The following is a 12,296-nucleotide window of genomic DNA, read 5'->3' as shown; positions in this document are numbered from 1 at the left end:
ACTGGGACCACAACTAGCTCTCGAAGGATGTCAACGCGAGGTGCAGGTCTAGGGGGATCGTCGTCCTCCGGCATACCAAGGTGGTTTCCTTCGTCGAGACCCCCTAGATCGACGTGGAAACATTCGCGACTTGGGCCACAGTCCTCGTCGTCAAGGTTGTGGCCACCATCGGAGTAATCGGAGAGGCAGTAGTCACATGCGGTCATGAAGTCTCGCATGGCACTGGGGTTACCGAGCCCGGAGAAATCCCAACCAGAGTCGGGCTCGTCATCTTCCTCGGAACCCGGGGGCCCGTAGGTCGAGACGGCCGTCAGTCGGTCCCAGGTTGACCACATATGGTACCCCGGAAGGTTAGGATATGCCTTTATGAAAGTGTCCACCGAAGCGGGGTCACTTGGTAGGTCGAAGCTGAATCTAAAAGGCACAGGGTGGGAAACGGATGGTACCTCTTGATCGACGGATGGTGACGAAGTCGCGTCGGGGACGGACTGCACCGTTATCTCAGGTATGAGGCTAACACCCAGCAAGTCCTTCGCGAGCGTGCTGGCATCATCCGTCCGCTTGGGGTTGGCGTGTTGCGGGGAAACGACACTCGTCTTCGTCTCAGACGCGAGGTCAACGCCCGACATGTCTCCCGCTGGGGCGGCGGCGTCGTCGACTCGCTCGACAGTCAACGAGGTGTCGCCTCCTGCTTGGCCATGGTTGCCCCGCCTCCTCCTCCTGCGGCGGGGAAGGTGACGGGACAGACCCGGATGCTGCTCTTCTGCCATGGGGGGAAGACGTAGTCGATTCCGCCGCCGCCGGGCGGGCTGATGGCCACCGTTGTCGCTGTCGCGCGGCGGAGGAAGAAGTACCATGTCATAGCTGCCGTCGAGGGACATGAACTCGAGACTCCCGAAACAGAGCAGTGTCCCGAGCTGGAGAGGTTGCTGGAGACTACCCATCTGGAGCTTGACGGGAAGCTGTTCGTCAACACACAGCAGGACCCTACCTGGCGCGCCAACTGTCGGCGTTTCGACCCCGGGGGGTCCCTGGACCGACGAGTAAATTGTCGCTGCGTGCCCCAGCCCAGATGGGTCGGCGCGAGACGGAACACAAAGAGGGGAAAACTGTGGCTTCGTGTTGTCCTGTGCCTAGGGTGGATGCGCTTGCAGTAGGGGGTTACAAGCATTCGCGAGGGAGAGAGAGAGAGAGTCCGTTCGTCAGCCCGTCCTCCCGTGCGGCCACCCCCTCGTACGAGGACCCTGGACCTTCCTTTTATAGATGTAAGGAGAGGGTCCAGGTGTACAATGGGGGGTGTAGCAATATGCTAACGTGTCCGGCAGAGAGGAGCCAGAGCCCTATGTACATGCCGACATGGCTGTCGGAGAGGTGCTAGTGCCCTGTGCATGTGATGTCGTGGCCGTCGGAGGAGTGCTTGAGCCCTGTAGAAGCACAGCTGTCAGGGCTGTCGGGAACTTGCTGACGTCTCCTTGCTTCTGTAGGGGGCTGAGAACCGCCGTCGTCATGGGAGCATGCGGGGTACCATCATTACTTGTTTACCGGGGCGAGCCAGATGGGACACCGGTCTTGTTCCCCGTAGCCTGAGCTAGCAAGGGGTAAGGTAATGATGTACCCCCTGTGGCGTGGTCGGTCCGAGCCCAAGGTCGAGCGAGGCGGTGACTCCTCCGAGGTCGAGGTTGAGGCCGAGCCCTAGGGTCGGGCGAGGCGGAGACCGTCTTCCGAGGTCGAGGTTGAGACCGAGCCCTAGGGTCGGGCGAGGCGGAGACCGTCTTCCGAGGTCGAGGTTGAGGCCGAGCCCTGGGGTCGGGCGAAGCGGAGCTTCCTATGGCGCCTGAGGCTGGACTCGGCTGCTGTCAGCCTCACCCTGGCGGGTGGCACAGCAGTCGGAGCAGGGCAGGCGACGCTGTTTTCCTGTCAGGTCAGTCAGTGGAGGGGCGAAGTGACTGCGGTCACTTCTGCCCTGCCGACTGAGGAACGCGCGTCAGGATAAGGTGTCAGGCGATCCTTGCATTGAATGCTCCTGCGATACGGTCGGTTGGCGAGACGATCTGGCCAAGGTTGCTTCACTGTGAAGCCTGTCCGAGCTGGGCCTCGGGCAAGTTGAGGGTGCGCCCGTTGCTTGAGGAGGCCCTCGGGCGAGGCGTGAATCCGCCTGGGTCTACTGTTCCTGCCCGAGGCTGGGCTCGGGCGAGGCGAGATCGTGTCCCTTGAGTGGACGGAGCCTTGACCTGAATTGCGCCCATCAGGCCTCTGCAGCTTGTGCTGATGGTGATTACCAATCGAGTTTAGGAGTCTTGGGGGTACCCCTAATTATGGTCTCCGACAGTTTTCATAAGTTTCCTGAGCTCATTATCACTGTAATGCCCCTGATTGATGTCCTCCTCACCACTTTGCTTTGCGCGAGCCCTATAAGTCTTATAAAGAACTTTCCTGAGTAAGATTCAAGGCTTTGTATAACTGTTTGTTAGTAATTCAAAATCATTTTTTATATATTTCATGAAAAACCAAAATTCGACTTTTGTTGAGCTCAAGAAAATGAAATAACCCATTCTAGCCTAAAACAAACATGTGAGGATTGGTAAGGTCTTCCTTATTTTTTTCTTAAATAGTAATGTGTACAGGTCTACTGTTCCATTATACTCTCCGTTCAAATTGCCATGTTGTCCTAAGTCATTTTAGTTTTGTTCTAAGTCAAAACTTGTCTAACTTTGACCAAGTTATTAGAAATATATATTAACACCTACAATATAATATAAATGTACTATCAAAACATTGTCATGTTGTATATAATGAATCTTGTTTGATGTTACAAATTTTGTGTATTTTTCTGTAAATTTGGTCAATGTTAAAGAAGTTTTACTTAGTACGATACTAGAATGATTTACAATCTGGAGCGAATGGAGTATATTAGTAAATATTTGCTCATCATAATGATATCTTTAATAGTATGAACTAGGTAATACCTAGCATGTTGCTGCAAGCTATTTTAAGTAGCAGAAAAACTTAAAGAAATAGCAGTAAATAGTAATACAACTTTCGTTAGCAATAACATAAACACAATGGTATATGAATAAACACAGTGGTATGATGCACCAAAAATACAGTCGCTTGAAGTTATTGCCAAATGCCATGAAAAGAAAAGGTTATAGATAAATAGTGAGAAAATGAGGCACCCGTGTTATTTATTCAAGAGCTTTTGTAGAACAAGTATTCATCATTAGAGCAGGAGAGCACCATGCAATTAACCATTTAAATTTTTCTTTGGCTCAAAATATTGAAAGGAAATTATTATAGGCGATCAGAACCTTTTGCCGCCTATGACCCATCATATATCAATTGCATGGTGCATCATACCACATATATCAACGAGTAGAGTTTAGAGGGTATTTGAATACACTAGAACTAATAGTTAGTGACTAAAATTAGTTGAGGCATCCAAACATCTTAGCTAATAGTTCAGCTATTAGTTATTTTTGGTAAATTAGTTAATAATTAGGTAACTATTTGTTAGCTAGCTAATTCTACTAATAATTTTTAGCCAACTAACTATTAGTTCTAGTGCATTCAAAAGTCCCCTTAGTTAGACTTCATTTCAATTTGAAAATGATACAATGGAAACCATATGAAGTTTTAAGAAGAATAAATAATACTTACAACCAATAAAAATGGCTATACATGGACCCTGTGAAGAAACAATACTGATTTTTCATTAGATACAAATAGGTACTCAAGCATCCATCTATTGAAACTTGATATACCGGATTGTAGCAACAACTGTGAATGTGACCGAGGCATAGAGAGTGAGCAAGCTAGACTTCTGAATCTCTGATGACAACGAGGAATCCTTCAAACCACCTTTGTGGTTCAATAATATATAGACAGGGAAGATAAAATCAATTAGTATGCTACATTAATTACTATTAATATAATCAGTCACGGACCAATAGAAAATTGGTTTGGTTTTGTGAGTGTGGTGAGAGGAAAATAACTGATGCATCATTCGTTAGCAAGTAGATTTAGAAATGTAGCAAAATGAGAAGACACTTTGAATGAATTGTACAATAGGAACCGAGCAGGCATATAAGTTAATGGCAGCAATTAATGAGATAATTCAATGCAAGGCTGATCGTGCTATCATCAAACGGACCAAGATTATAAGCAGGCTTTGTGATCCAAATCCGATGGACAAAAACAGTAGGCTTATTATGATCCGACGATCAAAATTTTCTGATGACATGGTTCAATGTGAGAGCAGAGAAATACTATTAATAACCCTTAGTGGGCTCTAACTATATATAGGTTATATAGGATACCATTTTTTCTCTAGTTTTGACTCAAAACTGAACTTTTGCAAGATTGACAAGTCGCAGAAGCGTTGAAAACTCAAGGTGGGCAACTTATTATCCCTGTCACTCTGCTTCATGTTGCTGCATTTGCTCTTGGGTACTGGTTATCGAGATTATCTACCTTTGGGGAATCAACCTCTAGGACCATCTCAATTGAATGTGGGATGCAGGTAAAGATATGCTGATATGCACAGGTTCAATTTGTTCTCATCTAGGCATAGAAATTGGTAGCACCGTTAAAAGCTTAATGGTTCTTATTCATTGTTTGGGATGTTGTTAGATAGTTATGGACAAGTATAGAATTATTTTGATCAATTATTTGTATAAATTATTGTGCTGGTATGGTTTATTATGTATTATGTAGGTTGCTTAAACACCAGTATTCATAGCATTATTTTGCTGGCTAATTGCTCAAACTTGTTATCTGACAATTGGTTAATGATGGGTAGACGGCCTCTTGTTGAATTTGTTTCGTCTTCCACAATTGATACAAAATAAAATGAGACTGTTACACACTGAACCTCGGTGATTATACTAGCAGTTTGGTTCATACTCTGTTCTGTTGAATGAGGTTGTTACACACTGAACCTCGGTGATTATACTAGCAGTTTGGTTCACAAAGCATCAAAACATCTTTAGCTGGATGACTACCCTTCAGTAACCCTTGCATATAGCAGTTGTGCATTTTCGTTTGTTTAGTGCTTACCAATCTCACATTTTTTTGTGGCAGAGTTCTGCACTTGGATTTTTACTTGCTCAAAAGCAGTTTACAAATGCACTCGTTGTTGTTACTTCAGCTGTCAGCGTTGTGCGCATGCATGGCTGTAAGTTTTCTACTTCCCTCTCTAATCCCTGCATTCATTCATTTGCATTTACCACTAGCTTTTTGTTTGAGCGATTTAAATAAAATATATTTATCAAAGGTCTTCTATTTTTTCCTTGACAGCTTGGAAGGAGTGTCCTTGCAGTTTACTGGAGAAACAAATGGCTTCCAGCGAATGACAAAAATGATTTCAAGGAGTAAAGAAACTCAACACATGAGCTCCTAGTTTTCCATGTTCCAATACTTTAGGCGTAGATAGGAAGGCCTGCACTATTGTTGATTATCATTAGGGGTTCCGCTTTGCCTACATTTATTGTGTACTATAGTATTTCATACCCGGTACGTTCATAAATAAATCAATTTCTGCAGTTGTCCTAGGTCAAGTTTTTTTATATTTAGCCAGATTTATTAAAAACTACAAATATTTATGGTATAAAACAAATAAAATTAAAATATAGTTTATGATATATCTATTGGTATTAATTTAGTGTCAGTGTGTCACTACTCTATCAAGAGTCTAACCCCTGTCGTTACCACGGCTACCCCCGCCTCCCCCTCCGCGCCCGACTGCGCCCGCCTCGTTCCCCGTCCACGCACCCCACACCCCACACCCCCGAGGCCCCGACCCCAATACCCGCCTCCCCATCCGCGCTTGACTACGTCCGCCCTAGCGCTCCTCCATCCCATCGTCTCCCCGGAAACCTTGTCGTCACCCTCTCCCGCGAACTCCGTGTCGATAGTTCCGCTCTTCGGCTCGGGCGCTCGGTCGTTCCGTTCCCCATTCTTCTCGTACGCGGCCGATTGTGACCCTCGCCCTCGCCTCCCCACACCACCTAAAATGCCCTGCCTCCGCGCCCGCTCGTCATCCCCGCGCCGCCTCGTGGACGCCCCGGTCGGCGATGTGGCGGGAGCATGCGGCCCGCTCCTCAGGCTCCTCTCGGCGTGCGGCGGGGTCTGGCCCACCTCGCCGGTCCCCGGCGCCGCGGCCTCCTCCTCCACCTTCTCTAGGGACGACTCAGAAGGCAGTGACGGCCTCCTCCGGGGATGACTCGGAATCGAGGCCGGCCCGTGCTCGTGAATCCTCCGTCGGGCGCGGCGCCATCGGCGTTCCTCTGCTGTGTGATCCCTAAAACCCCGCGGTGCTCTAGCGACCCCGCGGTGCGATCCCTAAAACCCCGCCAAACCCCTACTTGTTTTTTATTTTTACGTCGAGCGCTGGACGCTCGGGTTTTTGAATTACCGATCGCGACGTGGTCATAACCCGCGAGTGTTTTGGGCGGCGATCTCTCGGTGCAGATATGGGACGACGACGACGACGGGAGGCGTTTCGGCCGTGCTTCGTGGATTTATATCCTTGATTTTTGTTTTTGATCTCAAGTGGGTTGCTGTTCCAGTTGCAGTTCTGTGGTTTGCTGTTCTCCAGTGTGGGTTGCCGTTGGTGTGGTTCTGACTTCTGAGGTCTCCTTAAAACTTGTACGGTGCAGGGATTAGCTGGGAATACGATCGTCGCAGTTGCTGCACTCGGGCTCTTCCTCGCCAAGAGGAACATAAACACACCTCAGGTACTTGATTTTGTTCTACATCATCTACTGCTCAGGTAGAGACATGATGTACTGGTATTATGTGCTTTACGTTATCAGTATCACCTCCTTTTGCATTCTCACCCAGCGTCAGCGTGTGCAGGGTTTTAGTATGTTGGTCTAGATGATAAAGGTTCGAATGTGTGTGTGCCAGTATTGGTTCATTTACTCTCTATAAACATATGCAGTCCAGTCTTTATATGATGGATCATTTCTTTGTGTCGGTGACGGCGTTTTTTCATGCTCGGCATGTTGCAGAGCTCCTGATTCTATGAAAATTGTAGATTCAAAATTAAATTTTCCGTAGCAAATTTTGTTCTTTGTCAACGCTGTACTCGTGCGCTGACTACCTTTGTCCTTCGTGTTCGTTGGACATCGAAGCGAAGAGTAGGGCAAGAAAGAGATAAAAGCAACATTCTTCAGTTTGAAGCAAGGGACTATAAATTCCACTTCGCTGCAATGAAGAGATGTGTACCAAGCATTCTCTGGTTGGAGCCCTTCTCTGTTATCCATTCCACTTCTTTTACGGAACACCATCAGAACATTCTTTAAAAAAGATATAATTATGTGATATATAGAAACCATAGTGACGCACGGTCTCCTACCTAGTTTAGTGTCATAAGTTTTAACGCTCGATTCTGAAAATTCGGCCAATCTTAAAAAGATTTGGAAATACGTAGCTTCCGTGCAGAGCAGTATCAAAATGTTGATCCTCTATTACGAATTTACGAATTTACGATGCAGGCGTGATTAATTAATATTTCCTCAGTCCCAAACTAAAATTGGTTTTACTTTTTTTACTGAATTTATACAATAATTAATGTTATGTGTTCTATATTTATATATCTAAATTCATAATCATTCATATGAATATGGATATAATAATCTAGATCCAAAACAACTAATATTCTAAATCAGAGGGAGTATTTTAAGGAAACTGATATGTTTGTTTCAATACTCGGCGTCTCAAAACAAATTAATTTTTAGAGTTATTTTAAGTTTAACTATTTAAAGTTTGACCTTGTTTATAGAATTTTGATTATATTGTATTATTGTTTGCACAAATTTTATTTTAAACTACTCTTAGTTAGTACTCTCTTCGTCTTAAAATATTAGTTGTTTTAGCCTTTAATTTTTATATCTATATTTAAATAGATGATAATAACTTTAGACATATATATATAACACATATATTGATTATTGTATGAATCAACTAAAAATGTAAAAACAATTTTTTTAATTTTGTAACGGAGGGAGTAACATTTAGAGCAGTTACGGCGCTGTAAAAAACTCATTTTAAGAAGAGGACAAGGAATTGTTGTTCACTTGTTTTTGATTGGTGTGAACCAAAAACAAGGCAACACAAATGTCAAACATTAAAAACATTCGATCTTCGAAGCATTATCTCTTTCTGAGTATAATGATCTTCAGACGAATGTCACGGAAAACAAGTCTTCATTATTCATAAAAGTAAGAATTTATATACATGAAATGTAATATCCATCCATATGTTTATTTCATAACAAATGTATAAAAATTATAATGTTTACATTAAATTGATACATTCGGCTTGTTTGAAGTTGATGACGCGAGAGCAATTACAATTCAGCGTGAACAGTACGGGGGTACTGTTCATCTATTTATAGGTAACCGTAAAACTTTATGCGTTATTACATTCATGCCCTCAACAATTACATACAGAGTTTACAAAATGTCACAAGGACAGTATCGCCATTTGTACTTATTAACTTGAACACCTTCTCCTTACATTGACTTCCCGTTTCACCGTGACGAAGCCCGTTAAACGAAGCTTGCTTCGTCGTGCTTCTCTTGTGTTTTGTCGAAGCTTTTCTTTTGACGAAACTACTGTAATATTCAGTAGTATGCTGAAAGCAAATGGTTAGCCGTGTTTTTGAGAACCTTCGGAAGAATAAATTCCAACAGGAACCTCGATTTTGCATGTTGCAACATACCATGACCGGAAGAGGTATGCTAACATCGAGGTCACGAGGTAAATTCTGTTTTTGTGTGTCTCCGTTGTAGCACTCACGTACTACGTTTTGTAAGACTCCAACAGATGTTGTATAACATTGTGTACCCTAAATTTTACCTAAATTTTAGAGAAGGTTCACATCCTCTACATGTTCAATAGTGTTCTCTAAACGGTCCACTAAATTTAGGGGACACTGCTAAATTATCTATATATAGAGTCTCCTCATCTTTTCTATCCATTTTAATACTTTAAGCAACAGAATTAACAAAACTAAAATACGTACAATATAGTTGAAAGTATGACAAATATATATTAAAAAAAGTAAAATATGTCTTTAATATAGGTATTTACGTATATAGAGAGGATGTTGTTGGAGAGGGGGAGATATAGACAGGGGCGGAGCCATGGGGCAGGGGCCATGGCCCCTTCCAAGGCTATATTCTAAATGTTGTGTAGTCTAAATGTATATACTCTAAATTTTATCAACATAATTAATCAAAGGTTTAATATAGTTGTTGGTAATATATAATACATAACTCTTGTAGTATGCCAACAAAGTCTAAAAGAGACCAAAAAATAAGATAAAATATTTGTTGAATGACCAATTGATGGCACAAGACATTAAACCTAATTTGGTTGCAGACACATATCTAAACCTCACCTCTATATGAATCATCTTATCGTCTAGCTGGGCAGCTGTCGATTGCCGCTAACCACTTGACTTGCCTATGACATAGCCGTATAGACTACAAAAACTAGAGAAGGTGATCACGTGAAGCAACATAATAAGCGCTAACAACATCGATCACCAGAACCACATGTCGCAGCTGGGACGTCCGTATAGACTACAAATACTAGATCCAAATATGGCTAACTTATATATATATATATATATATATATATATATATATATATATATATATATATATATATATATATATATATATATATATATATATATATATATATATATACACACACACACACACACACTACATTAGATCTCGTGGATAATAAAATCTACAAATTTCAACTAAAGTTATCACCTGACAGTTGGTGTGTACACGACTAATTTGACATGTACCTATGCAGGTTGACGAATTTTCATGGATCCTCGAGGCTAATTGAAATTTTGAATTCTCTCAAAAATTGTTAGACGTCTCATGAATACGGAGTCATTATATAAAAGTTGAATCTCATCAATCGGACATTCATCGTTATGTCGTCTTTATTATTTGGTATTGTTACTATGCCACAACTTTAGTTCAATATATCAATTAGCTAGAAAATGAACTCATGGACTAAGGTAATTTATAAAGAACTAGAAATTGTATTCCATATCGAGTGTTTAAGCTTGTAATATGATGTAATATTTTTTCACCATATAATCTCTACTACTTAATTGTGTATTGTAGGCGTCCAAGTAGTGATGTTCTGCCTCCCGACGCTCCCCTCCCGGGATCTCGGTCGCGCTTTCGTCGCCGCCATCATCGGCTCCGCTCCCTCCCGGGATCTCGGTCGCGCTTTCATTGCCGCCACGCCCATGCCCCTCCATTATCTGTGTTGTGCCCTTCCATTCTCCGCACAGTACCCCTCCATCGTCGTCCCCTCGCCCCCATCCGTCGTCTCCCTCGCTCCGCTCGGACAATCGTCGCCTTCCCCAATGCCATCGAGACAATCGCCGCCTTCCCCCTCGCTGCCCCCCGCGATTTGAACCACCACTCAAAGGCGAGGGCGAGGGGCACCAAACACCAACCCGAGTCCCGAGCACGAGCGCCCAACCAAATGGCGCCGCACACCACTGCTGGAGGCGAGGGCGGGGCCGGGGCCGAGGATGAGGTGTCCGAGGCGGCGACTGCATCCCCCGCGCTGCGGCACCGCCACGCGGGCAAGGGCGAGGGCGAGGGGCTGGGCGGCAATGGCGTCGCTGGGGGCGACGACCAGGCGTATGTGGAGCGGGTGTTCGCGGACAAGGCGGTGCCGTCGTGGCAGGAGCAGCTCACGCTGCGGGCATTCGTCGTCAGCGCGCTGCTGGCCGTCATGTTCAGCGTCATAGTCATGAAGCTCAACCTTACCACGGGGATCATCCCCTCCCTCAATGTCTCCGCTGGGCTGCTCGGCTTCTTCTTCGTCCGCATGTGGACCGCCGCCGCCGAGAGGATGGGCTTCCTCCGCCAGCCCTTCACCAGGCAGGCCTAACTGTATATCATCACTGACTTGAGAGATAATGGCTTATGAGATACTACTCTGAAAGTCTGAATTTTAGATTTCTCCAAGCCACATCTCATTATCATACATCACTAAATTAACGATAGTGACTGATTTGAAATGGGTGTCCTGTCAATTTAAGCATGCACGTCCTACTATGCTATCCTACTAATAGTAGGCCCTCATAAATCTAAGTTGTGTGATGGTATATAGGTCACTGCTCCCTGCTTCTAGATGAAGGGCGCCTCATCTCATCTCATTATTAGTGATGACTGATGATGAAGGAAGGGTCCTTTCATTTCGGTTCATGGGACCATGCATCTGATTTGGGCAAGAAAAAAATGTGTCTGTGACAACTGAACCATTTCTCTGAAGACAGCTGATTCATGCCTTGCATAAACACTACACGTCACATGTGGTGCAAAAAGTCAAATCTCCTGCCATGTGTGCAAGGTTTAGGTGGTACTGATGCAGACATGCCTAGCTATGTACTAACTCACCTCTCAAGTTATTGACACTATCTTAATTCAGTAGCACAGGTCTGTTACTGTTAACTGCATAATTATAATGGCGTGTGCAGAGGTTTAATGTGGCCTCTCATTGCCAAGAAGAAGGGGAGTTGGTACTGTTTGCATCTGGCTTATTCTGGTAAAAGAACTGGTTTCTGTTTCAATAAAATGCATTTTACATCTACTATCGTGAATGTGTCTGTTCTGCTAGGTGGTATCCTCTCATGGGGTTTAATGTGGCCTCTCATTGCCAAGAAGAAGGGGAGTTGGTACCCAGCTAACCTGGAAGACTCAAGTTTACATGGGTTGCAGGCTTACAGGGTTTTCATTTCCATCGCTTTGATCCTTGGAGACGGTTTATACAACTTCATTAAGGTGCTAATCCGCACAATTGCGGGTTTCATATCAATGGTGCAGCAAAATTCAAAAAGCATGCTTCCTGTTTGGGGGAAACTGAACCTACTATCCTCAAATATAGTACTCAGAATAGATTACTTCGACATAGTATTCAGAATAGAATACAAAAATATAGTACTCAGAATAGATTACGAAAATCATGATTGCATATAGTAGATGTAAAATGCATTTTATTGAAACAGAAACCAGTTCTTTTACCAGAATAAGCCAGCTTATGCCATCTAATTTTGTTTGGGGGAAACTGAACCTACTATCAGCTCAGCATCATGTACATCATTCTCTGTTTATTTGAATTCCATGTGATGATTTTACAATGTATATTATCAGATTTGCGTAGTTGAATTCCAGATCAGTTTTACAATGTATATTTTACAATGTATATTTCTGATATTATCAGATCTTTTCTCAACAGGATGG

General features: G+C 43.9%; 1 protein-coding gene and 1 pseudogene across 3 annotated transcripts; both read left to right on the top strand.

Moving 5' to 3' along the window:
- Positions 1 to 2,253: 2,253 nt before the first annotated feature.
- Positions 2,254 to 5,549, top strand: LOC103651438 (probable sodium/metabolite cotransporter BASS2, chloroplastic; annotated as a pseudogene).
- Positions 5,550 to 5,790: 241 nt separating this feature from the next.
- Positions 5,791 to 12,285, top strand: LOC111589258 (uncharacterized). Of its 3 annotated transcripts, XR_004857387.1 has the most exons (5): positions 5,791 to 6,330; positions 6,469 to 6,549; positions 6,657 to 6,734; positions 10,161 to 11,601; positions 11,674 to 12,285. XR_004857387.1 is itself a non-coding variant. In XM_023302066.1 (4 exons), the coding sequence occupies exons 1-4, from the start codon at positions 6,217 to 6,219 to the stop codon at positions 9,899 to 9,901; spliced, it is 363 nt and encodes a 120-aa protein (XP_023157834.1). In that variant the 5' UTR covers positions 5,791 to 6,216; the 3' UTR covers positions 9,902 to 10,154. The 3 variants fall into 3 exon arrangements, 1 of the variants encoding a protein (XP_023157834.1); XR_002750327.1 differs by lacking the exons at positions 10,161 to 11,601; positions 11,674 to 12,285 and adding an exon at positions 7,134 to 9,612; XM_023302066.1 differs by lacking the exons at positions 6,469 to 6,549; positions 10,161 to 11,601; positions 11,674 to 12,285 and adding exons at positions 7,134 to 7,240; positions 9,838 to 10,154.
- The last annotated feature ends 11 nt before the right edge of the window (positions 12,286 to 12,296 follow it).

This window comes from Zea mays, chromosome 3, assembly GCF_902167145.1.
Source record: "Zea mays cultivar B73 chromosome 3, Zm-B73-REFERENCE-NAM-5.0, whole genome shotgun sequence".
In the NCBI taxonomy this organism is placed as follows: domain Eukaryota; kingdom Viridiplantae; phylum Streptophyta; class Magnoliopsida; order Poales; family Poaceae; genus Zea; species Zea mays.
This window is presented reverse-complemented; position numbering and strand designations above follow the sequence as displayed.